The following is a 23,479-nucleotide window of genomic DNA, read 5'->3' as shown; positions in this document are numbered from 1 at the left end:
TATGGGGGTTTTTATCCAGCAAAAGTGACCTTTTTTAATGATTCACAGGTAGACGCCAATTGTTTCCTCATTAGGGTAATATCTTTCATCTGTGTAAACCTGGAGCTTTCACAGTACAGAGTTGAGTACTTTTCAGGGGTTTTTTTTCCCAAGATCTGCTGACAAATAATACATTTAGGCTTTTAAAAAATTTACTTTAAGAGCATACTGGTTTGCAATAAAAATACTGTATGGGACAGTCTGATGACGTGTGTGTGGGGGGTGTTGAATACTTTTGCAAGTCACTGTATATCCTACATACATGCGTACCTACTTCTAATTATTAACTTGTGATGTAACTTCTAAATTAATTCAAGCGGTTTAGCAATTAAAAATACATAAGGGTGAACCATTCATCCATCTTCTATACCGCTTATCCTTCTTTCAGGGTCACGGGAAACCTGGAGCCTATCCCAGAGAGCATGGGGCACAATCACATACACACTCACACACCCATTTATACACTACGGACACTTTAGACATGCCAATCAGCCTACCATGCATGTCTTTGGACTGGGGGAGGAAACCGGAGTACCTGGGAGAAAACCCCCGCAGCACAGGGAGAACATGCAAACTCCGCACACACAGGGCCACGGTGGGAATTGAACCCACGACCCTGGAGGTGTGAGGTGAACGAGCTAATCACTAAGCCCATGAGGGTGATAACCTAAATTCACTGCAGAGGGCCACATCACTACAGTACGGAGTTTCCGCTAACCTAGTCTTTTTTTCTGTCTATCCAGGACCACAGTCAGTGTTGAGTAGTTTCAGACAGTTCATGAAACATTACCCTTTAAAGAGAGTGCTTCTGTGACTTCCATCATCTCCGATATAGTTTTTATAGTGTGGTGTCTATTGGATCTGCTACTCATTAGCAATTTCCTACTTAAAGTTTTGCTTGTATAGCTTAATCTGTGGCCAGGATACTGACCCTTACAGATTGATGCGTAGCAAGTGGTCTGCACTTATATAGTGCCTTTTAATCTTAGCAGTGCTACAAAGCACTTTACACTGTTTCTCATTCACCCATTCATTCACTCACACACACACACACACACACACACACACAAATGGCAGCAGAGCCATGCATGGCACTAGCCTGCCGTCAGGAGCAACTTGGGTTTCAGTGTCTTGCCCAAGGAGTCATGTGGGCCGGGAATCGAACCAACCTTACGATTAATGGACAACTAGCTCGGTCATCCGTGCCACAGCTGCCTCAAATATTAAAATGAGTTCTCCTGATAACAGATTTATTCATGTGATACCAAACATAACTTTAAAGAATGAGAATGCCATATCTAGACATAGTCAATACACATCATATGTAATTGTTTTTTCTTTTCCCTAGCTTTGATTTGTGAGGAAATGCATCTCATTACATAACCATTAACTCATTCATCTCTTCATTATTTAAATCATCATCATTCAAAATAATGCCCTCGTGTGAAGCTCAGTGTAGCATTTCTCAGATTTGGCTGTGATTTATAACCCAAAAGCGCAAGCTTTGATGAAAAAAAGAGAAGATTGATATCTTCCTGCATCCAATCCTATATATTCTATGCACCTTTGATGGGCTGGATAATAGTTGAGGATTGGGGAAAAACAAGCACAAGGCAGTTTTATTTAATATTAAAGTCTTAGTGGTATATGGGAACATCTGTGATAGACTGCTGCCCAGTATTATTGGGATTGGCTCTGGAGCCACCAGAATAAAGTGTTTACTGAAGATGAATGAATGAAAACTTATCATATGTGATATCTAAAGTTTTAATCCTGTCCTTTTTTTATTTAACTTTTTTTTTTTATAGATGAATTCATGACCTGGTCTTGCACCATTACATGTATATACATCTATAAAAGCTGTCTACACACAGAACCAGTCCAAACACAGGAACGTAACCGAATTCGGATTGCATAAACGTCACAAATTAGAATGCGTTCAATTTTCACCTTCCGTATGGTGATAAATAAAGGTTTAACGGCTAAAAATATTATGGATTTGGGAAACAAACCTATCGAAAATTTGAGATGCTGAAGCACAGTGGAGCAGGGATTTTAACAAAGAGTTACACAGCATTGAGGTTGGGTAGGTTTCCCACCCAGCAATGCAAAAAATAAATAATGAAGGGGGGGAACTATCATCTAATCCTTAAGCTTTGAGATATGGTCAACAGAACCAAGCCTGAAGATCCTGATACAAACAAGTACATTGAGATTCATAAGCAATAATTAAATGAACAGTCATTTTAACAGAAATGCTTTTTTTTTTTTCCTTAACCATCACATACATTATAATGTACATGTGACTATTGCCTTCCCTCTAGTAACAATAACAAAAGGTCTAATTAGAGATGTAGAGGTACCTGTGGAGAAACGGGAAGACGGTTCACTTCTGTTCTGCTCTCTTCATGCGTAGGTACAGAGAAAGACGACTTAACAACTCTTGCAGCCTTTTTGTGATTGAAATGGCATGAAAGGACATATAGCAAGGTTCTATAGTAAAGTGCTTTTTCAGGGAACACAAACATTTAGGTAAAGCAGTGTGTTAAAAAATACAAACAGATACATTTTGAAATTTTTTGATATGAAAAGAGAGAAAAAATGACAAAATTCTGTATAGTCAGAAGGCCAACAAAAGATACCAACCAGAAACCATATGCTTTTGTATACACAATTTACAATACTCTGCAAAAAGATCCGGTCCTGGAAAAGTACACCTCACTATCAATGGTAACAGTGTGGTTTGAAATTCTAGTTTAAATTTAATTATTGCACACAATGAGAAGTGACAATATAGCCTTATTCGGAGGGGATTAAATTTATATGCATGTGTTTTATTGTGGAGAAGAGGCGTAGGAAAGTTATTACAGATATCAGAAAACTATCTGTAACAATCTGTGTGATCTGTTTAAATACACACTGAAGGCTTGCATAAGTACATATTAACAACAATTTAATTTAACTGAAGATAAGGGTGAGGCATCGTTATATAATGATTCAATATCCCGTGATTTCCTACAACACCCTTCATATATCTGTTTCTGTGGTTGGGCTGGATGGAAATAATGAATTAAAAGATGGGAACTTAAACAAAGAAACATAGAATGCTTAATGATCTTGGAACTGAAAAAAAAACCCCATAACTGCTACATTAAAAACAGCAAATTTCATACAAAGTTGAAAGAAATAAAAGCTCCTGTGAGCACTGTTCTGGTACTGGGTGTGTGCTACACATCCCTCTTCCTTCAGTGGTACATGCTGATTGGCAGAATCCATGTTCAACTACTTGGCAGCATTTTCACTTTAACACCAAAAGTGGTAGTTTTTCCAGAGTTAGAACAGAAGTGGCAAAAAGTGGGTTCAAATGGGTTTTTGTCTGGCTTCACTTCAAACACCTTCAGATCGGTCCGTTGGGTGTGGTTTCAGAGGGTGCATCAAATCTGAAAAAAATTTCACAGATTTAAAAAAAAAAATAAAAATTTTTTTTAAAGTGTTAAAAGTAAAGCACATCTCAGCCTACTGCTGTTCAAACTGTCAGGTTGTCCACTTTCAGTTACATGATCACCACATTTTACCTGCTCTACACCAAACTCAGTGAAGGAAGTTGCATGATATTAAGTATGAAAATATAGCTATGTTGAATGAAGAAACATGTTTAGGGAAGTAATCAGTATAAACAAAGTTATAAAACACATTTTTAAGAATCTCTTATAAAGGATTAATCTGCATATTCAAATGTAATTACAAGTAAATACATTTACCCATCTTAAATTCTCAATTGCTCTTTGTTGTTCTTTCTGAAATGTGAATATTTTCTATATAACACAAACAGGATGTACAGTCTCCCTCTGAAAGTATTGGCATCAAAGACATTTGAGTTTGAGACAGTCAATATCAGACAATAGATCGGAATTTCAGATGTAATTTCCTGATATTTACATCTAGATGTGTTCAACAACTTGGAACATGGCACTTTTTGTTTGAATCAATCCATTTTTTAAGTGATCAAAAATACTGAAACGTGACTGACAGGTGTTGCCCAGACGTGCCAGTTTCATTGACAAACATTTGATAGCTCTGAACGTCTACTCTTAGTTTGAGCCCTGGGTTTCACTTGCAAATACTGCATTTGTTGTTAAAAATGATAAACCAACATGAAGACAAGAGAGGTTTCTATGAGAGAACAGCAAGTCATTGTGAAGATGAGAAAAGACGGAAAATCTATCAGAGTGAGCCATTGCACAATCATTGGGCATAGCCAATACAACAATTTGGAATGTGTTGAAAAAGAAAGACATCACCAACAACCTCCACAGTGCAGGGGTGAAGGTTTCACAATCCCCCGTTCGAAGAAGACGTCGAGAACAGAAATATAGAGGCCATACAACATCTTGTTTGCATCTTGCAAAGCATTCAGCAGTAAGAAATGGAAAGCCTGATTGGAATTCAAAAAGAAATACAGAGATGAGCCACAAAAGTTCTGAAACCAAGTTTATCCTCTACCAAAAAGTGATGGAAAGGCCAAAGTGTGGAGAATGAAAGGATCTACTCATGATCCAAAACATACACGCTCAGTGGTCAAGCAGGGTGGAGGTAGTGTCATGACTGCTTCTGGAACATTCTCACAAATCTTTATTGGTGATGTAACTCATGATGGTAGCAGCAGAATGAATTCAGAAGTCAATGGAAACAATCTTGTCTTCCAATTTACAGAGACATGCATCCAATTGGGAGGAAGTTCATCATGTAGCAAGAGACAATGACAACCACCAGGCCTGGGATGTTTTCCTGGTTTATTTGATTATGTTCATGTTAGTCTTACTTAAATAAATATGGTCATTATGACCTACATATTGTAACTGACACTTAACCATGTTATTCTGAGAATACACATTATGACCTTATCTTTGTGGACTTATTATGGACTAGATGTTTAGAGGCACATCAGTCCAGATACCAAACTAAGAAGCAGAAAATGTACTACGAAGACATTTTATAATATCAAATATCAGACCATTATTACAGATCACTCTTGTTTATTTCACTTTCTGCATGGAATACATTTCCATGTAGCCTGGCTCTTGGCTGGTCTCCTGGTTCCTGACTGTGACTTGAAAGATTTACAACAGTTTTGGTATCCCTGGGTGGGCAGTGATGAGTTCCCCCTCCCTCTACCTGTGCTCCTGTGATGAGCACACGGTTAATTTAGTCATCCTGCAAAATGAATGTGCCAGGAAAAGGAACCACACTGAGTTCTGCTGATGGAAATGTCTTGTTGATGAGAGTGGGTCAGCAGAGAATGGCCAGAGTGGTTCGAGCTGACAAAGTCTACAGTAACTCAGATAACCAGTCTATACAATTGGTGTGAGCAGAATACATCGAGTCTTGAGGTGGATGAGCTACAAGAGCACAAGACCATGTCGGGTTCCACTTCTGTCAGCTAAGGACAGAAAGCTGTGGCTGCAGTAGGTACAGGCTCCAAAACGGGTCAGTTAAAGACTGGAAAAACATAGCCTTGTCTAATGAACCTCGATTATTGCGCCATCAGCATGAATCCATGAGCACGACCTGCCCTGTGACCACATCAGGTTCCACTGCTGTCAGACAAGAACAAGAATCTGAGGCAATCATGATAAACAGATTTTAATCCTACTGAGTATGCATTTCAACTGAAGAGGAGACTGAAGGAGCCTGGAAAAGCGCCATAAAAGATGAATGCAACAGTTTGGTGACATCAGGTTGATACAGTTATTACAAACAAGGGATATGCAGTTTTAAGTATTATTTACTTTGATTTACTTTGTCTAACTGTTCCTATACTCTTCCCTCACCTAATAATTGGGTGGTCTGCCACCAAAGGTGACATGTTCCAAGTTGATGTAAATATCAGGGAAAGAAAACTGAAATTCTGATCGATCATCTCATATTTATCTTCTGATCTCAAAAGTAAATGTCCTCAGCATACAGTAAAAAAACAAACAAAGAAACAAAAACAAACTGGCCTTGCTGTGCCAATACTTCTGGAGGGGATTGTATACAACTACAATATTTAATATAATGTATTTAAAAAATAAAATAAATAAAATAAATAAATAAATAAATAAATAAAATGTTTTCCAGGCTTAGTATTTAGTTTTCTTGCCAAGTTTTAAAGGTCATTATGGAAATGGAAAACATGGAGAGACTTTATATTCCACCATGTCTTTATACCTATATTCATTGGCCACTTTAATAGAAACACCTGTACCCCTGCCCATTCGTGTAATTTTCTAATCAGCCAATCATGTTACAGCAATGGGGAAAAAAGTGTGATCAGTGATTTTGCCCATAGCATGGCTGTTTGTTCCCGACACGTATTTCAGAAACCGCTGATCTTCACACATTTTTCCACACAACAATCTGTAGAGTTGACACAGAATGGTGCGAAAAACAAAACAAACAAAAAAAACATTCATTGAGCAGCAGTTCTGTGGGAGGAAATGTCTTGGTGATAGGTCAGAGGGGAATGGCCAGACTGGTTTGAACTGACAAGAAGGGCTATGATAACACAACGTGTCAAAACTTGAGGCTCATCGGCTGCAAAAGCAGGAGACCACATCCTGACATGGTCTCCTACTTTTGTAGCCCATCAGCCTCAAGGTTTGACACGTCGAGTCCTGTTATTCTCAATGTGTTTTCCAATCTTCAAATCTCTAGTTTTGGTGAGCCTGTGCTGAACCAGGAGTGGAACTAGAGGTTGTAGTCGATGCTCTTCTGCTCACCACAGGTGTAAAGAGTGGGTATGAATAAAGAGTAGGAATTTGAGTTTATGTAAACTTCTCCAGATATTTCTGCACATACAATTGCAATCAAAATTATTCAACCCCTATTGCAAATCAAGTTTACTTTCAAAATTTGTCTGACTTTCAGCTGTTTGCAAAGAACAAATCAAGCAAAAGCAATTGAAATAGTTCACAACACAACAAATGCTTCAAGTGGTTTCCCCAAATTCAACTGAAAATGCAACTTACAATAATTTCTCCAGTTTCAAAATGATTCAATCCCCTGAACAGAATCCCTCACAACAGCATAAATATGCAAAACAGGTGTTGTCTCAAGCACACCTGATGCAACTAATCAAGGGCTTCATTAGTTGCACCAGGTTTGCTTGAGCTGGTACACATGAAATACCTGAACTGGCTAGGGGTAGAAAATTCATGAAATACCTGAACGAGCAGAAAAAGGAAACTATCAACGGCTGCAAGCAGATTTATGAGAAGGCAGGTTGTGAAAAACCCTCAAGTGACTGCAAAAGACCTGCAGCAAGACTTGGTGGCAACAGGCGCTAAGGTTTCAGTGAGTACAGTAAGGTGTGTACTAAACACAGAAGGTTTCCATGCCAGAACTCCAAGACGTTCACCACTACTGACCCTAAAGCACAAGAAAAGTCGCTCAAAATCATATAAATAATCCACAGAGGTTTTGGGATTCTGTTCTGTGGAGGAATGAAACAAAACTGGAACTTTTCGGCACGATGGATCAGCGGTACGTGTGGAGGAAGAAGAATGAAGAAAGAACACTCTGCCAACAGTCGAGCATGGTGGAGGCTAGGTGATGCTCTGGGTTGTGTTACACTGTGTTGAACTATTACAATTACTTTTGTTGGATTTGTTCATTCCAAACAGCTGAAAGTCTGTAAATTTTGACAATAAACCTGAACTGCAACTGTAGAACTGCTGCTCACTGGGTGTTTTTCACACTATTCTGTGTAAGAGTAACTCTAGAGACTGTTGTGTGTGAAAATCCAAAGAGATCAGCAGTTTTTAAAATCAAAACCAGCCCATCTAGCACCAAAAGCCACAGTTAAGGCTACCGAGATCACGTTTTTACAAATTCCGATGTTTGATGTGGACATTAACAGGAGCTCTTCACCTGTATCTGTATAATATTATGGATTGTGCTGCTACCACATGATTGGCTGTTTAGATCATTTCATGAATGAGCAGGTGTACAGGAATGTATGCCATTATACAAAGTTATTTGGGGTAAAATCCTGTGAAACAAAGATGGTTAAATTTAATTTAATTACTTAAAGAGAGTAAAGCCACTCAACACACATACGATAAAGGACGTACAGATGACTCGTACCTCTTGTCTGTCACAGTGGTGTTTTCTGAATTGGGTGTGGCTGTCTGGGACTCTGAAGGTGCTGCTGTGTCTGAAATAGTGAGCTTCTCCAATGCCTCATCAGGTGCATCACTAAAAGCCACAATGGAACAGTTAACAGCTTTTTGGATCTTGCAAGCCAAGATTTGCAGTTCTGTCCAAACATTCTCACGTGATCATTTAGAGAGAGTTTAATTATACTCAATGAACAGTTAAAACCTACATAAATATATGAGAATCAGAATGCCTTCATTTGCCAGGTATGCTTGCATGCACCAACAATTTGGAGGAACTAGTGCAACATAGATCAGTAGTTCTCAATACTTTTCCAACCATGGACCCCTAGCATGTTATGACTGATCCTCGCCGACCCCCACACAATATGCATATATTAATATACGGTGGTGGGAAATAAGTACTGAACGCACCAAGATTTTTTTTCAGTAAATATATTTCCAATTAGGTTTTTCCGCATGAAATTGTCATCAGACATCAGTATTAACTCAAGAAATCTGCAAATATAAAGAATAAATAAAAAGTTGTGTGTAATAAAGTGGAATGACACGGGGAAAAAAGTATTGAACACGCTACGAAAAAGCAGTTCTCCAAGGCAAGGTAAGGAACCCGCTGAAATCCGTAAGTAATTACACCCCCTATCTGTGCAAATTAATATCAGCTGGGTTAGTAAATTGACGGTCTATAAAAAGGCTTTTCGTTACCAAGGTGTCACACAAGAAACATCTCATAATGGGTAAAACCAAAGAGCTCTCCCCAGACCTTCACAACCTTATTGTTGTGGAACATATTGATGGAATCAGATACAGACATTTCAAAACTTCTGAATCTTCCTGTAAGCACCATTGGGGCCATTATCCACAAGTGGAAACATCATCACTCCACCATCAATCGGCTATGCACAGGAGCTCCCCACAAGATTTCTGACCAAGGATTCAGACAAATAGTCAGAAGAGTAGCCCAAGAGCCAAGGACCACTCAGAAAGAGCTCCAGAAACACTTGGAGGCAGCAGGTACTATCGTCACAGAGAAAACAACAGGCAATGCACTCCACTGCTCACACTCACTCCACAAGACTCCATTACTAAAGAAAAGGCATATTGAAGCTCGTTTAAAGTTTGCTACAACTCATTTGGACAAGCCTATGAAATACTAGGGGAGTGTAGTCTGGTCAGACAAGAGCAAAACTGAACTTTTTGGCTGTCATATTACACACCATGTTTGGAGAAGAAATGGCGCTGCACATCACCCTAAAAACACTACACCAACAGTGAAGTTTGGAGGTGGAAGCATCATGGTGTGGGTCTGTTTTTCATCACATGGTACTGGCAGACTTCATATAATTGAAGGAACGATGAATGAAGCCCTTTTCTGGGAGATTCCTGAGAAGAATCTGCTGCCATCCACCAGGATGATGAAGATAAGACATGGGTGGACCTTCCAGCAGAACAACGATCCAAAACATACAGCAAAGGAAACTCTCAATTGGTTTCAGAGAAAAAAAAATTAAGGTATTAGAATGGCCCAGTCAATCACCTGACTCGAATCCAACTGAACAAGATTTAAAGACAGTAAGTTTAGAAGAATGGGCCAAAATCACACCTGAATACTGCGGCCCATTAATTTATTCATACAGGAAGTGTCTTGAAGCTGTCATTACAAAAAAAGGCTTCTCCACCAAGTATTAAATACATTTCAGTTAGCATGTTCTATACTTTTTTCCCCCCCGTGTCCACTTCATTACACATAACTTTATTTATGGACTTTAATGTTGGTAATTCTTGAGTTAATACTGATGTCTGGTGAAAATTTCATGTGAATAAACTCACTGGAATTGGACTCATTGGACTAAGCATATAGGTTCATTTAAAAAGCCATAAGTCTGAAATTTAATGAGCCTAAAAATGTATTTAAAGTATATTTTGAAATATTTAACAAATATTCACAAATATACATTAAAAAAAAACACACACAAAAAAAACAAACATATTTTAAGGTTTTATTTATTTATTTATTTTTTAAATAATCGCAAAGACCCCCTGTAATAATGCCACAGACCACACCGGTTAGGAGACACTGACGGACAAATCATGAAAATGCCATTCAAATCAAGTGTCTAGTGTTTGTTACAATTCGTTTATGAGAAGTATCACTCTAACCTGTACGTCTGAGCTGCTGCTGCTTCTTGTCGGTTGCCTGCTGATTTGAATGCATCCTCGTCATTTCCCAGATCCTCTTTGATGCCAGAGCCTACAGAAGAGCTGCAGTCTGAGACTATATATTTTTATTTATATATAAATATATATATATATATATATATATATATATATATATATATATATATATATATATATATATATATATTACACATATACATATACACACACATATATACACACATATATATACACACATATATATACACACACACTCCATTTTTAATTTATATTTATTGGAAAACTTAATTCCTGAAGACATAAATAATGAACACTCACCTTTCTTTTCTGAGTGCTTCTCAGAGTTACTGGAGCTGCTGGGACAAACACTCAATCAGTTACGGCAAACGCTCAGAGACACTGTACATATTTTGTCCCCTCACCCCCCGAGAATGAGATTTAAATAAAACTAGAGCGCTACAGAGAATATTAAGTGTGTTGTAAGAAAACCATCTTCCAGGGGACGAGCAGTAACTAGTTCTCAGGATTAACAGAAGATCTGTCTCAGCAGAGTGAAATGCTCAGAATGGGTTATACTGCTTTTGGAGGTCAGCATAACATTTAGAGCTTGAGCAGGACTGCATAGTCATTAAAAGGCTGTCGATGGAAATGAAAACTGAATAAACTGTGGTAAGACTCTGGTAGTTTCTTTTCCTGATAAGGATGCAGGCTTACACATTCTAAAGGGCACCCAGACAGCAATATGCTAAAACATTATCATGAGATGATGATACGACAGCGTACGCTAGTTTCTTAGCTTGGGGTTAAGCGAATGTCCATTTTTCTCAAATTCCCATTCCAAGATATGAACTGGTTTTTATTTTTTACAGAAAAAGTCAGGCTTTAGTGTGAAATGACCAACCTTAACCTCGTGCACACTTCACAAAGGCATTATGTCTCTTTAGATGGAAGACACGTTCTATATGTAAGAAAGCTTTAGATCTTCGACAAGTCTATGATTTTCTTGCAGAATCTGGTCTTTAGCATAAAAAAGTATCAAAGTATACAGACATTTCGTCATTCAACTACAGGTTGCTCACTCTCATGATGTAGATTATGATTTTCCTGCTGAATAATGCACAGCACAGCTTTGAGAAAGTGTGGTTTGGAGATATAAATGGGCTTCTATAAAAGTTTACACTTCACTTGTGGGGGAAAATATTAACTCAAAAAGTACAAGGGCTGCATTGTGCAAACTGGAATTTGATGCTTTGACACCTGTAATGCAGCTGGTGTGGATTGAAACACTTTATGAAATGAGACTGAGTCAAGTCTTGATCTGGAATGTGACGTGCTGATGCATGCAATGTGTCTGGTGTGAACTGGCCTAAAGGTTTAAGGTTAGCAACTGGTTAAACAGTTTCGTCCCATTCCCAGATTACCTGCAGAAAGGCTGAAACTCTGTGAAATTGGGCCATCCTGTACCATGATGGTCCTCGTTGGCCTGGTTGGAGGCGGAGCCCCAAGCAGTGTCCTTCGTTTCATCGCAATCAGCTGTGCACACAGGACCTAAACAGATACACCTCAGAGGTCATTCACTAAATGAAGACTAGCTGAGACTTGCATTGGAGTAACTGAAACACTAGGTAGGACATGACAATGTGTTTCATGGGAGCAGTTTAGAACAAAACTTACTTGGTGGAGTCTGTGGTGTGGGGTATTTTGTGCTGGTTGCTGCTTGAGTAGAGAACTGACTCTCCCCTTCCTCATCTTCGTCCTCTTTGGCCGACCCGCGGCCTGGCTTCCCGTTCCTCACAGAACCTTTAGGTGAGCTTCCTGAAGATAAAGACACACCAAACCTAACAGAGAATGAATGAATGAATGAATGAATGAATGAATAAATAAATAAAAAGACATTTGACTATCACTCAGTCATTACTTGCAGAATCAAGATACGCAATTTTAAAACAAACCTCCTCAAAATGTTTGCCATTTTATTCCTACATAGTAAAAAGTTATACCTAGTCATACCTAGATCGGGATTTCACTCGAGTTGCATAGCTGATCTCTTTATCCTCCCAAATGTCTTCTTCTTCTTCACAGTCATCAAACTGCTGTATTCTCTCTTTACAGCAAGCCTCAAAGGCAGCAGCACTGGCCTATAATTAAATACAAGGGCATTCCCAAACATGCATTATCATTCATCAAACACAATCCAAATTAAAAAAGTATATGCTTGACTACCAGCTCCAGACACTTACACTATTATCATCTGCATCAATACTGAAGTTAATCTCAGCAATTCGATCAAAAGTAGCACTGAAAGCAAAACAGAAATTAAGAGTGAGATGTGTCAAGAGATGACACAGAGTACCAGGAGGTGATTAGTGTAGGTCCTAATAAAAGTACTAATCTTTTAAAAGCTTTATGGTTTCTTATTGGTGCACCATTTACTACTGATATACTTGAAGTGAAACTATATTTGGGCCAGCGCCTTAATGTCAACTGACCTGCAGAAATCATTACGGTCTGACGAAAGCTTGCAGAGCACTACACGAGCTCTGAAGATCGCAGCATGTGAAAGATTACAGGCGATTTTGGACGTACCCATCTATACTGCACAATGATGCCCAGCCTCATCCCCTGATGAACTCAATAACTGGTATGCTTGGTTTAACAAAACTAACTCAGCTACACATGTGGAGGTTCCACCCAGCAGAACCATAATGCAGATAACAGACACTGACACGCTTAAACATTTAACGAGTCAATGCATGGACAGCTCCTGACTCTAGGAGAATCCTGGAGATTCAACAACAACGAGAAGGCTCTGAATGTTAGTACAACTTAAGAGCTAATTGTGGACTTCAGGAAACACGGAGGGGTTTCACTCTTCTGTCAACAACTGTACAGGTTCACCTGTAGAAATCAACAGCAGCTTTAGAACGCTGGGCGTTCAGCTGTCAGTCTACCTCACTTGGTCCATAAACACCAACACCATCCTCAAAAAGGCACATCATCTGTGCCATCTGAGGAGACTTAAGAACATTGGAACAAACGCTGCAACTGGTGCCACTTTTACCGAGAAAAGTACAATACAATAAAAAGTTTGCTGACCTGTTCTAAAATCTGTATGGTTTAGCAACTTGAGCGCATACGACCAAAAACTCCTTCACAGGACAGTGATAACTGCATCAAAATCATCTGCACAAATCTTCAACAACTCCAGATGATTTACTTATCCAGATGTTAGACAAGAGCCCAGTCTATGATCATGGACTCTTCTCACTCAGCTCACCCATAAGAATTTCATTGTTATTGTATACTCTATATTCCGGAAACATATGAAAATAAAGAGAACTTGAAGGCACAGCAACATCTGTTCTTTCTGAGGAGACTTAAGGACTTTGGGGAGGCTAAAGCAATTTAGCAATGAGACGGCCATACTGCTTAAAAATCTCAACCTGTTTTTCATCATTATTCTGGTCACACCAATTATGTGAAGATAAGCCAAAGGTCCTAGGAGCTAAATGATTTTGAGGCTTTGTTTTGTTTGGAAGAACCGTGGAAGAAAATATATATATATATATTTTTTTTATTGAGATACGGTTAATGAAAAATTGGTCAAAATATAAAACTCTGTGCTACAGCACCACCATTAGGCCAATCAGGCCCATCTCATCAGTTTTGAGAAAATAGGCTAAAAACCTAGCATGTCAACACATGGCTTCTATATATTATCTAAACCTCCTTAATTTTGTGTGGGCTGGGCTAACTAGACAAATAATGAGATTTATTATGGCTTGAGTCAGTGAATAAGACCAAGAAAGACTTGGACACCTCAGTTTACAAGCAGTACGCTTGTTTGTATGTGCAAATCAGACTTCAACTTAGCTGTTTTAACTTAAGCAGTCTTTCTCAAAACTTTGCACTGAACATGGTGTTCAAGTTTGGTGTAAATCCATTCAAGCTGCACTGAACTACAGCTCCACCTCACTAGGATTGATTGGCATGTGGCAGCCATACTGCTGAAAAATTTCAACGTCTGTTGGATAATTACTGAGTTTCAGACTCTTGTAAGTTTTTTTGACACCAATCTTGTGAAGGTAGGCCCAAAATCCTAGGATGAGATCACAAAAGTTAGTTTCACATATTATGCAAATGATCTTACATCTTGAGTGGGCAGGGTTAAATGGGGACAAAGTCACTAAGTCAGGACATGAAAATTTCACTCCATACCCTGTTTAAACGGCTGCCGAAATCTGATTTGCTGATGACCGATTTTTATGACCAAGTAACAAGGTTATCATCAAAAAAACCACTCACAGATTAGCACACAGGCTGCATCAATTTTTAGCTTGATCAGCCTTATGAGAAACTTTTATCTGAATGTAACTCTGCCACTATGGAAGACCACATCCCAAACTCTGCAGATGACCTTGCCCTTAATGTGTCTTACAAATTTTGTGCGAATCCATCCAAAGAGTGAGAACTTACAACTGTAAGTAAATTAGGCTCCCCTCCCATTATAATTATGCCATGTGGCAGCCATATTGTTTAGAAATCTCAACATGTTTTTGATAATTATTGAAGTGTAGACTCCGCTGACTGATCAATTTCTTGAAGATAGGATAAAAATCCTAGGACTAGTTCACAAAAGTAGGTTTTGTTTATTATGCAAATTAGTTCAAAATCTAAGCTAAACTGAGCTAAAAGGTTGAGACTTTGTTAATTTTTATTTTGGAGACTTTAAATCCTTTTGGAAAAGGATGTTTTTGTATGACTTACCTTTCACATGATATGAGTCAAAATGTAAAACTATACAACTAGTTATAAATAAATAAATAAATAAATAAATAAAAAGTAAAGCAAAACTATAAACGTAAAACTATACTATAATGTCACCATCAGGGAAATCAGGCTCATCTCTCTTGCGTGAGAAGCAGTAGGGAGTATTATCTATTGAGCAAGTTTCATGCCTGTACCATCTATGGTACATGATCAGTTCTGATCAGTTTTAAAAGAGAAAAAGAAGAAGGGGAAGAATAAAACCCTAATTAAAACAATAGTGTCTAAACACTACATGCTTGGCCCCCCCAATCCCCCTAACTCCCCCCAAAAAGTGCTTGAATTGGACACCTAAAAATCCAAACAAAAATAATAAAGGTCCTTTGTGCTTGGGCCACTACTACTACTACTACTAATACCACTACTACCACTACTAATAATAATAATAATAATAATAATAAAATTAATAATGAGAGACAGACAGAATAAAAACTAAAAGGAAAATTGAGTCAGGACAGAAACTCACTTGATATTTTCATCATGTTCACTGAATTCCTCATCATTGAAGCCAAACTGATCTACAAAGTTAGCGGTCATCTGCTGAATCTGATAATCAGAGAATGCCTGGATGATAAACAGGTAATAATGACATTATGGCTGTTAGTCATGTCAGGAAGATCGGCCATTTTATACCATTCTGGATGACACTTGACAGTGGTCACAAAGTATATATTTTGTAAACACAATCATTGACTATACCTGTTGGATAGACAGATCATTGGGGAAAGGGCTCTCCATGTCATCATCTTCACTAGAAGAATGCAGGTTGTGTGTGCTGACCTGTAACAAGGTAAGACCTAGCATGAAAAATAAGACCTAGCATGATGAAATACAGAACAAATTCAGGGTGCAGCAGTGGCGCAACTCTGTAATTACTAGGGGTGTAAATCACAAGTTTCATGACGATACGATCCAACATCGATTATTTAAATAGAAATTCGGTATTTGCCGATACTATGATGACCTCCTCGCTGCAATTTCAATTCGACCGATATTAAACGATGTTTCTATTTCACACAATCAGTATTTATTTCTATTAGTTCACAGATGTGACCAAAATATATTTTGAAATATTTATTGAGCTTTTGTCCACTATGAAATTCTCCATATTTTAGTACGAATAAGGACTTGTGATGAACTTAAACTTTGACTTTTGAAGTGGCTGGAAATAGGATGTCCTAAATAAAAGCTGCATCTCAGGGCCAGAGTAGGACCCATTTTCAGATCGGGAGTTTAATGCTCAAGACCAGCCCTTTTTTTTCGTGGTGGAAGAACTTGGATAAATGAAGTGACAGTTCAGTTCTTTCTATCCTGTTATATTACTAACATGTGTGTATATATATATATATATATATATATATATATATATATATATATATATATATATATGTGTATATATTATATATATAAATATATATATATATATATATATATATATATATATATATATATATATATATATATATATATATATATATGTGTGTGTATATATATATATATATATATATATATATATATATATATATATATATATATATACACACATACATACATACATACACACACACATATATATATATATATATATATATATATATACATATATACACACATACACATATATATACACATACACATATATATATATATATATATATATATATATATATATATATATATATATATATATATATATATATACACACACACATATACATACATACACACATACATATATATCATAACAAATAACATACTGTGTATTCTGTTCTGCTACAAAAAGTCCAACTTTAACATTATGAAAAAATTGTTGGTTCAAACAAATATGAAGTCACATTTGTTTATATCTCCATGGTAACAACCTGTGTGTTGTGTGTGTCTATGTGCATATGAGAGAGAGAGAGAGCGAGCGCAGGTGGCGATCTGAGCCAAGTGACGTGAGAAAACAGCATTTTTAAGGCATAAGGAACTGATGCTCTGCTTTAAAAACAAATGTGGTGTAATTAGTTACTTTAGTCATCAGTCATGCAATACTGTGACATTTTTTCTGCATATGCGTGTGTGTGAGGTACAGAGAGAAGTGGTACATCTGCCGTCCCAATTTATGAGCGGCCCACCAGGAATTCTCCCGATTAGCCTCTACGGCTGGTCCATCTGAAAAATGATACATGCATCGATGTTTACGCATGGCATCGGTACATCGGCTCATTGGTTATTTGATCGATATAACGGTACATGTCGATGGATCATTACACCCCTAGTAATTACAGATGAACAGGTATTTATTATTTTGTAAAACACAACTTTGTAAAAGAGTAATGTGATTTATAATAATAATAATAATAATAATAATAATAATAATAATAATATCTGCTCACCAAGTCTACTGTGTTTCTCCTGTTTGTTTCTCTAAGGGTTTCTCCCACAAAACTCTCCCAACGCCCTCTACAGTCCTCAGGGAGCTCTGAAAATATTCAACAAAGAAAGAGAGAAAGAGAGAGAGAGAGAGAGAGAGAGAGAGAGAGAGAGAGAGAGAGAGAGAGAGAGAGAGAGAGAGAGAGAGAGAGAGAGTTGTAGCCTATCCAAAAACATCATTAAAACAATGCCATTCTTATACACCCACAAACAAATTGTAGGCTTGGGGCAGAACTGCTCCAAAGTCTAAAATGCACACAAACATTCCCTCATTTAAATTGACTAATAGATGCATTTGAAGTAAATATATCAGGACAGTGATATTTTTCAAAATGCAGCTTTTTTTTTGGCTGAAACACAAGCAATTAAAGCTCTCCATCACCTCAGATACCTCGTTACTCTCCTTTTAACTTAGAAAAACTGAAATGAGTTTCTGCTGTAAGATATGTTTTTATTACAGTTACCATGTTAGCCTCAAATGGGAGGGAAAAAAAGGAAGGGTAAGGATAAAACTCAGAGGAAAAAGATGGCTATGATGCTGGATCTCTCACTCACACACACACCTTTGATGAGATCACTAATTTGAGACTGGACATGTCCTTTCTCCAGGTTCTGTACCACAGTGTTGGCGATTCTAGTCAGATGACCCATGTTACCTCTCCTGGTCCCACCCTCAGCTCTAGAGATATTAGAGGCCATAAAAACAACAGTAAGAGAAAAAGCATCTACACTATACTACATATCCTTAATTAAAAGTGGTTATATGGTGAAAAACTGAAGCAGCTCATACTGAATTCTGTCATTCTCCTCCCAGGCGTCCAGAATCCTTTGCACCAGGCGACACTGTTGGAAGAGCTGCACAATACACACAGACAGAACGACAGGCTGGACTATTAGCACAATGACACATTTCAATACAATCAGCAGCGGCTCATGACCATAAAGTTTAGAGAAACCCTTTAATAGCCAGTTGAAAGTCGACAACAAAGTTATCCAGCGTACAGTCTAGCAGCTGAGCAGGATGTTATAACCCATGTAGATTTTACTCAGATTAAGGAAGAGAAATCAAGTTAAAATCAAACTACATAGCAATTAGAAATTATTACCATGGCTAAGTAAACTAAAATGAATCCAAAACATTAAATTACTGTTTAAAATTGTTGGCCTCTTAAACTGACCAGAAAGAAAAGACTTGTGAAAACAGTGAGAAACTTTGGCAGACAGGACACTAGCCTCCGACTGAAGACTTTTGGGGCCGAGACAATTTCAGCCAGAGGCGCTAATCAGGATGTCTGCGTGAGGGTTTGATTAATTCATTAGTAATTTAAAATAATAATAATAAAATATATATATATATATATATATATATATATATATATATATATATATATATATATATATATATTTTTTTTTTTTTCTTCCTTTTTTTAGCTCCACCCATATCTGGGCAAGAACACCACCCAAATGGGCTGCTTGCACTGAAGACTATTATACACTTCCGTTTTGAAATTGTTCAGTTCTCAAGTTTCAACATGATGAAAATGAGTGTTCATAAGACAACAGCTTCCCAGCTCAGTGACCTGACAGATGACGACCATTAACAAACCTACGTCATGACCACTTCATCGTTTCCACTCATACGAAGGCAGATACTTCATACCAGATCAGCTAGACGAACCCAAAACCACAGAGGGTCAGAGAAAACCGGCAAAAAGTACAGTGCCGTCGCTCTTTGAAATGAAACGGCTACAGAATTCGCTTAACACGACCCAGTGTGTGGGAGAGAAAGGCACTGGATAAGAATAAACACCAAATATTGTACCTTATTATTATTTTTAAATTATTAAAACATTTACATGGTGATAACATGTCTAACATGCAATAGCAATATTTAATTTTGGGTTATCATGAAAACCCCCCCAAAAAAGACAGGCTGACATAAATCGTCAAAGAAATCCACAATAATAATTTAATGTGTCTAAAAGCCATTATCATGGTATCCACTGGTATCCAGTTTCAACTGGGACACTCGGACACCCCGTGAGCAACAAGACACGTTGCAGCGAACTGTGTGAGCGAACATTAGCTTGCATGTTCGTTTCTGTTATAATAGGTATTTTCTTACCATCGTAGGTGTGTATTTATAGCGAAGAGTACAGTGAGTATTTTACATATCAGGTACCATTATGATTACGAGTGTAACGGATGAACCAGAAACAGGAACCATGGTAAATATAATGCGGAAGTGTTCATGCAAGTAGCTCATTCAACATGGGTACTCGAGTACAGCATGGCTTGCTTGGCTGTGCTTCATGGAACAGAGCTCCTGAGCTCAGTTTCATGGAATTAGCAATGGCGTGGAGGATTATGGGAAAACTGCCGAGCTGCGCTGCACTGGCAGGTGGAAAAACACTATAAATCTCCAAATCATTCCCAGACTATCATGAAAGTAGGGCAGAAGGAACTACAGCCGAAATGTTGCAGTGATTACATTGGCCACCAAGGCAGCACGGGTGGGCGCGTGTGGTGCGTCTGTGTTGCTATTCTGGCCGTCTGAGTCAGGCTTGTCTTCGTGGTTCTGGAGAATCGAAGCATGCAGACCCATGTGAGCTGAGTGGTTCAGAATCGATGTCACACACATCTCTACTTGAAAGTGCAAGAAGTTATTCCAGGTGTATTTAAAGAATAAATCCTGTAACCAAGAGAGAAAACCAAATTTAAAAATTCAAAAGTATTTTCCAAAGTAAAACTCAATAGAGCCCACAGGCTTTTGCTCCATTACAAACATACAAGTCAATGAGCAGCAAGGAGAATGTCAATAAATCATAAAATCAAGTGTGTGTGTTTTGGGGGAGAGAATACCAGGAGTCCAGAGATTAAGTTGAGGAAAAATGAAGAGAACTGCTCACCAGCAGAAGATCCATGGTGTTAAGCCTACAGAGCTCTTGCCAGATGCTGTTGTCGCTTGTCTGCAGCAGAGAGGCCACCAGCCTGGCCACATGAAGGCGTGTGTTCCCCAACGGCTGCTCCAGAACACCAACAGTTGTGAGTATTGCACTTTTCTGCATTAGAGAAAAGAGCAGGAAAAAAGTGGACAAAATCAATAAGTGGATTAAAAGAGCAGAAAATTCCAAAAAAAAAGAAAGAAAAAAAAAAAGTAAGTGTCACACTCTCAATGAAATCACACTTCACACTCAGTGAAGCAGATTTAACTGACGCCAGTACCTTAGGAGGGTCCAGTAGAAGTTGTTGGAAGTCCTTTAGATGAGGCTCAATAGTACGTAGAATACTGCTGTTGACAGTGTAAGACCTTTCACATCCCTGAGAATACAGCTCCATTAGACCCTCCAGCCTGAAACAGACAAGAGGCAAAGGCCATTTTTCAGTTGAAAAACAAACAGCGTTAGTGTACATTAAATATACAGCGCTCCTATATTCGAAGAATAAAAAAAAAAAAGTCCACTATAGTAATTCAAAGCAGTAAAATAATAATAATCCAAGGCTGTAAGGTATGTGTTATTAAATGTACTCGCATAAAGTAGTGTAATCACTTGCTGCCTTAGGTTAATTATTTTATTATTATCAGTAAATCATCATCATTTTGACACACAGGGTTGTCTTTTTTTTTTTTTTTTATCCAAGAGTTTCCAGTAATGAACAAACTGTGGTTAGGCTGTGGCGCACCACAGAAGTCAACCAGCTGTAGTAGAGCAGGTTGTCTACTAATCATAGGGTTGGAGGTTCGAATCCCAGCCCACATGTCTCCACATGCCAAAGTGTCCTTGGGCAAGACACTGAACCCCAAGTTGCTCCCGATGGCAAGCTAGTGCCTTGTGCCTCAGCTACTACTGGTGTGTGTGTGTGTGTGTGTGTGTGAGAGAGTGATTATGGGTGAATGAGAAGCAGTGTAAAGCACTTTGTAGAACCACTAGGGTTAAAAACCTCATTAACTGTGGCAGAACAGAAATACAGCATACAAGAGTTATTTCTTGCCTCTAAACTCCCAAATGTTTTCAGATCAACATCAAACCTAATGTGATTTCAATGCATAATTTTACACATTACAATGGGTCTCAAACTGAGTTCAGGGGCCCCAAGATATCCAGGATTTTTTTTTTTTTACTTTGTTAGAGTGGTGGAAGTCACAAGCCACTATTATAATTTTTAATTAGTAATAATTTTTAATTACAATAAAGAAACCACTATATTGTTATTCCTGACAGTTAATTGCCCCCAAACCTGAAAAAAAATGTCACCTGTTAGTTAATTTCCCCAAAACCAAAATATATGGTCATGTGAAAATATAAGTACACCCCATGGAAATTGTTGGCTTTTTTTTTTTTTTTGGACATATTTGTAAAAGCAAATATTTGATCCTCTTTGAAACAGGGCCTATTAATAAAGGTGATGCACTATCAAATGACAAATAAAACTGACATTTTGCAGTAATCTTTACGTTAAATTAACAAAAAAAACAGATCAGTCACAGGGAAAAAGTAAGCACACCCCTACACCCCTATTTATCACACCTTCAAATCCATAAAATTAGAATCCGGTGTTGAAGATCGAGTTCCAGTGATAAGAACCTGCTTAGAGAGTGCAGGTGGAACCGGTCTTATTTATATGCCTCTCATATCTAGTGTCTGGTGTTCCCTTTGTTATTGAGGTGTGTGGTGGCATAATGCCAAGATCTAAAGAGTTCTGTAACGCCTTTAGAAAAAAGGTTGTGGATGTCTATGATTCTGGAAAGGGATTTAAAAAGATCTTAAATTATTTGAAACACATTGTTCCACTGTAAGGAAAATAATCTACAAATGGCACAGATTTCAAACGGCTGCTAATTAGACCAGGACCGGCTGTCCCAGCAAATTCAGCCCAAGATCAGACCATCTGATGCAATAAGAATTCACAGAGAATTTCATCACAGGATCTGCTAGAAAGTCTTGCAACTGTTGGTGTCAAAGTGCATGATTCTACAATCAGACAGAGATTGCACAGATTTGACCTGCGTGGAGGCGTGTCAATAAAAAGCCTTTGAAAGACTACAGTTTGTCAATGAGCATACAGGCAAAGACCAGGTCTTTTGGAATAATGTGCTCTGGACAGAACAATCAAAGATAGAGGTGTCTGGTCACAGTAACAGCAGATACGTTTGGCGCAGACCAAAGACAGCTTTTCAGGAGAAGCACCTCATACCAACTGTGAAGCACGGTGGTGGAAATGTTATGGTTTGGGGTTGCTTCTCTGCCTCAGGGACTGGACAGCATGCATTCATTGATTCAACTATGAATTCTGCATCACATCAAAGAGTGCTTGAAGATAATGTGGGGCCATCAGTCTGAAAGTTGAACTGAAAGTGGACCTTTCAACAGGAATGACCACACGAGCAAATCCACCAAGGAACGGATCAAAAAGAAGAAATGGAGGGTTATGGAATGGCCTAGTCAAAGCCCGGATTTGAATCTCATTGAAATATCATTGAAATGTCATTGAAAATCACCGGGAACATAAGGAGATGGGGTGTGTGTGTGTGTATGTCTACATATCTATCTATGTATATATTTCCACATTGCTCATTTACTTTTTCCTGACAGTAATATAGCTTTACATCCCAATGATTCACAATGTGAATTTTTTATTTTATTTATTGAGAACCCAAGTGATATAAGATCAGACAGTGATCAGTCAAGTGAAGAGACGATGATGAGGTCCAATCGCAAAATGGAAACTTTAAAAACACATTTTTCTTCTTTTTCACTTTTAACCTGATTTTAAAATGCTTTAAGTCTACTTGTGATTGGCATGTGTGTTAATAATACACCACTTTCAGTTCAGGAACACCTGTAGTTTTAAAATCTATC

General features: G+C 38.0%; 1 protein-coding gene across 10 annotated transcripts in view; it reads right to left on the bottom strand.

The window, feature by feature from the left end:
- Positions 1-2,852: 2,852 nt before the first annotated feature.
- ppp6r2a (protein phosphatase 6, regulatory subunit 2a) overlaps positions 2,853-23,479 on the bottom strand; it is a 32,971-nt gene continuing 12,344 nt past the window's right edge. For 4 of the 10 annotated variants that reach the window (XM_017485575.3, XM_017485574.3, XM_017485573.3 and 1 more), the window contains exons 9-24: positions 20,844-20,970; positions 20,528-20,680; positions 20,110-20,310; positions 18,409-18,473; positions 18,182-18,297; positions 17,582-17,667; positions 15,903-15,983; positions 15,670-15,767; positions 12,617-12,674; positions 12,387-12,514; positions 12,051-12,214; positions 11,798-11,924; positions 10,695-10,732; positions 10,359-10,473; positions 8,167-8,277; positions 2,853-3,479 (exon numbers count right to left, since the gene is read on the bottom strand). In XM_017485575.3, the coding sequence (XP_017341064.1) occupies positions 3,437-3,479; positions 8,167-8,277; positions 10,359-10,473; positions 10,695-10,732; positions 11,798-11,924; positions 12,051-12,214; positions 12,387-12,514; positions 12,617-12,674; positions 15,670-15,767; positions 15,903-15,983; positions 17,582-17,667; positions 18,182-18,297; positions 18,409-18,473; positions 20,110-20,310; positions 20,528-20,680; positions 20,844-20,970 (1,711 nt within the window). In that variant the 3' untranslated portion in view covers positions 2,853-3,436. The remainder of the gene's footprint in view (positions 3,480-8,166; positions 8,278-10,358; positions 10,474-10,694; positions 10,733-11,797; positions 11,925-12,050; positions 12,215-12,386; positions 12,515-12,616; positions 12,675-15,669; positions 15,768-15,902; positions 15,984-17,581; positions 17,668-18,181; positions 18,298-18,408; positions 18,474-20,109; positions 20,311-20,527; positions 20,681-20,843; positions 20,971-23,479) is intronic. The other 6 variants (XM_017485578.3, XM_047159772.2, XM_017485576.3 and 3 more) reach the window with 6 other exon arrangements.

This window comes from Ictalurus punctatus, chromosome 14 (genome assembly GCF_001660625.3).
Source record: "Ictalurus punctatus breed USDA103 chromosome 14, Coco_2.0, whole genome shotgun sequence".
NCBI lineage: Eukaryota > Metazoa > Chordata > Actinopteri > Siluriformes > Ictaluridae > Ictalurus > Ictalurus punctatus.
The sequence above is the reverse complement of the archived record's forward strand: the minus strand, read 5'-3'. Positions and strand labels throughout refer to the sequence as shown.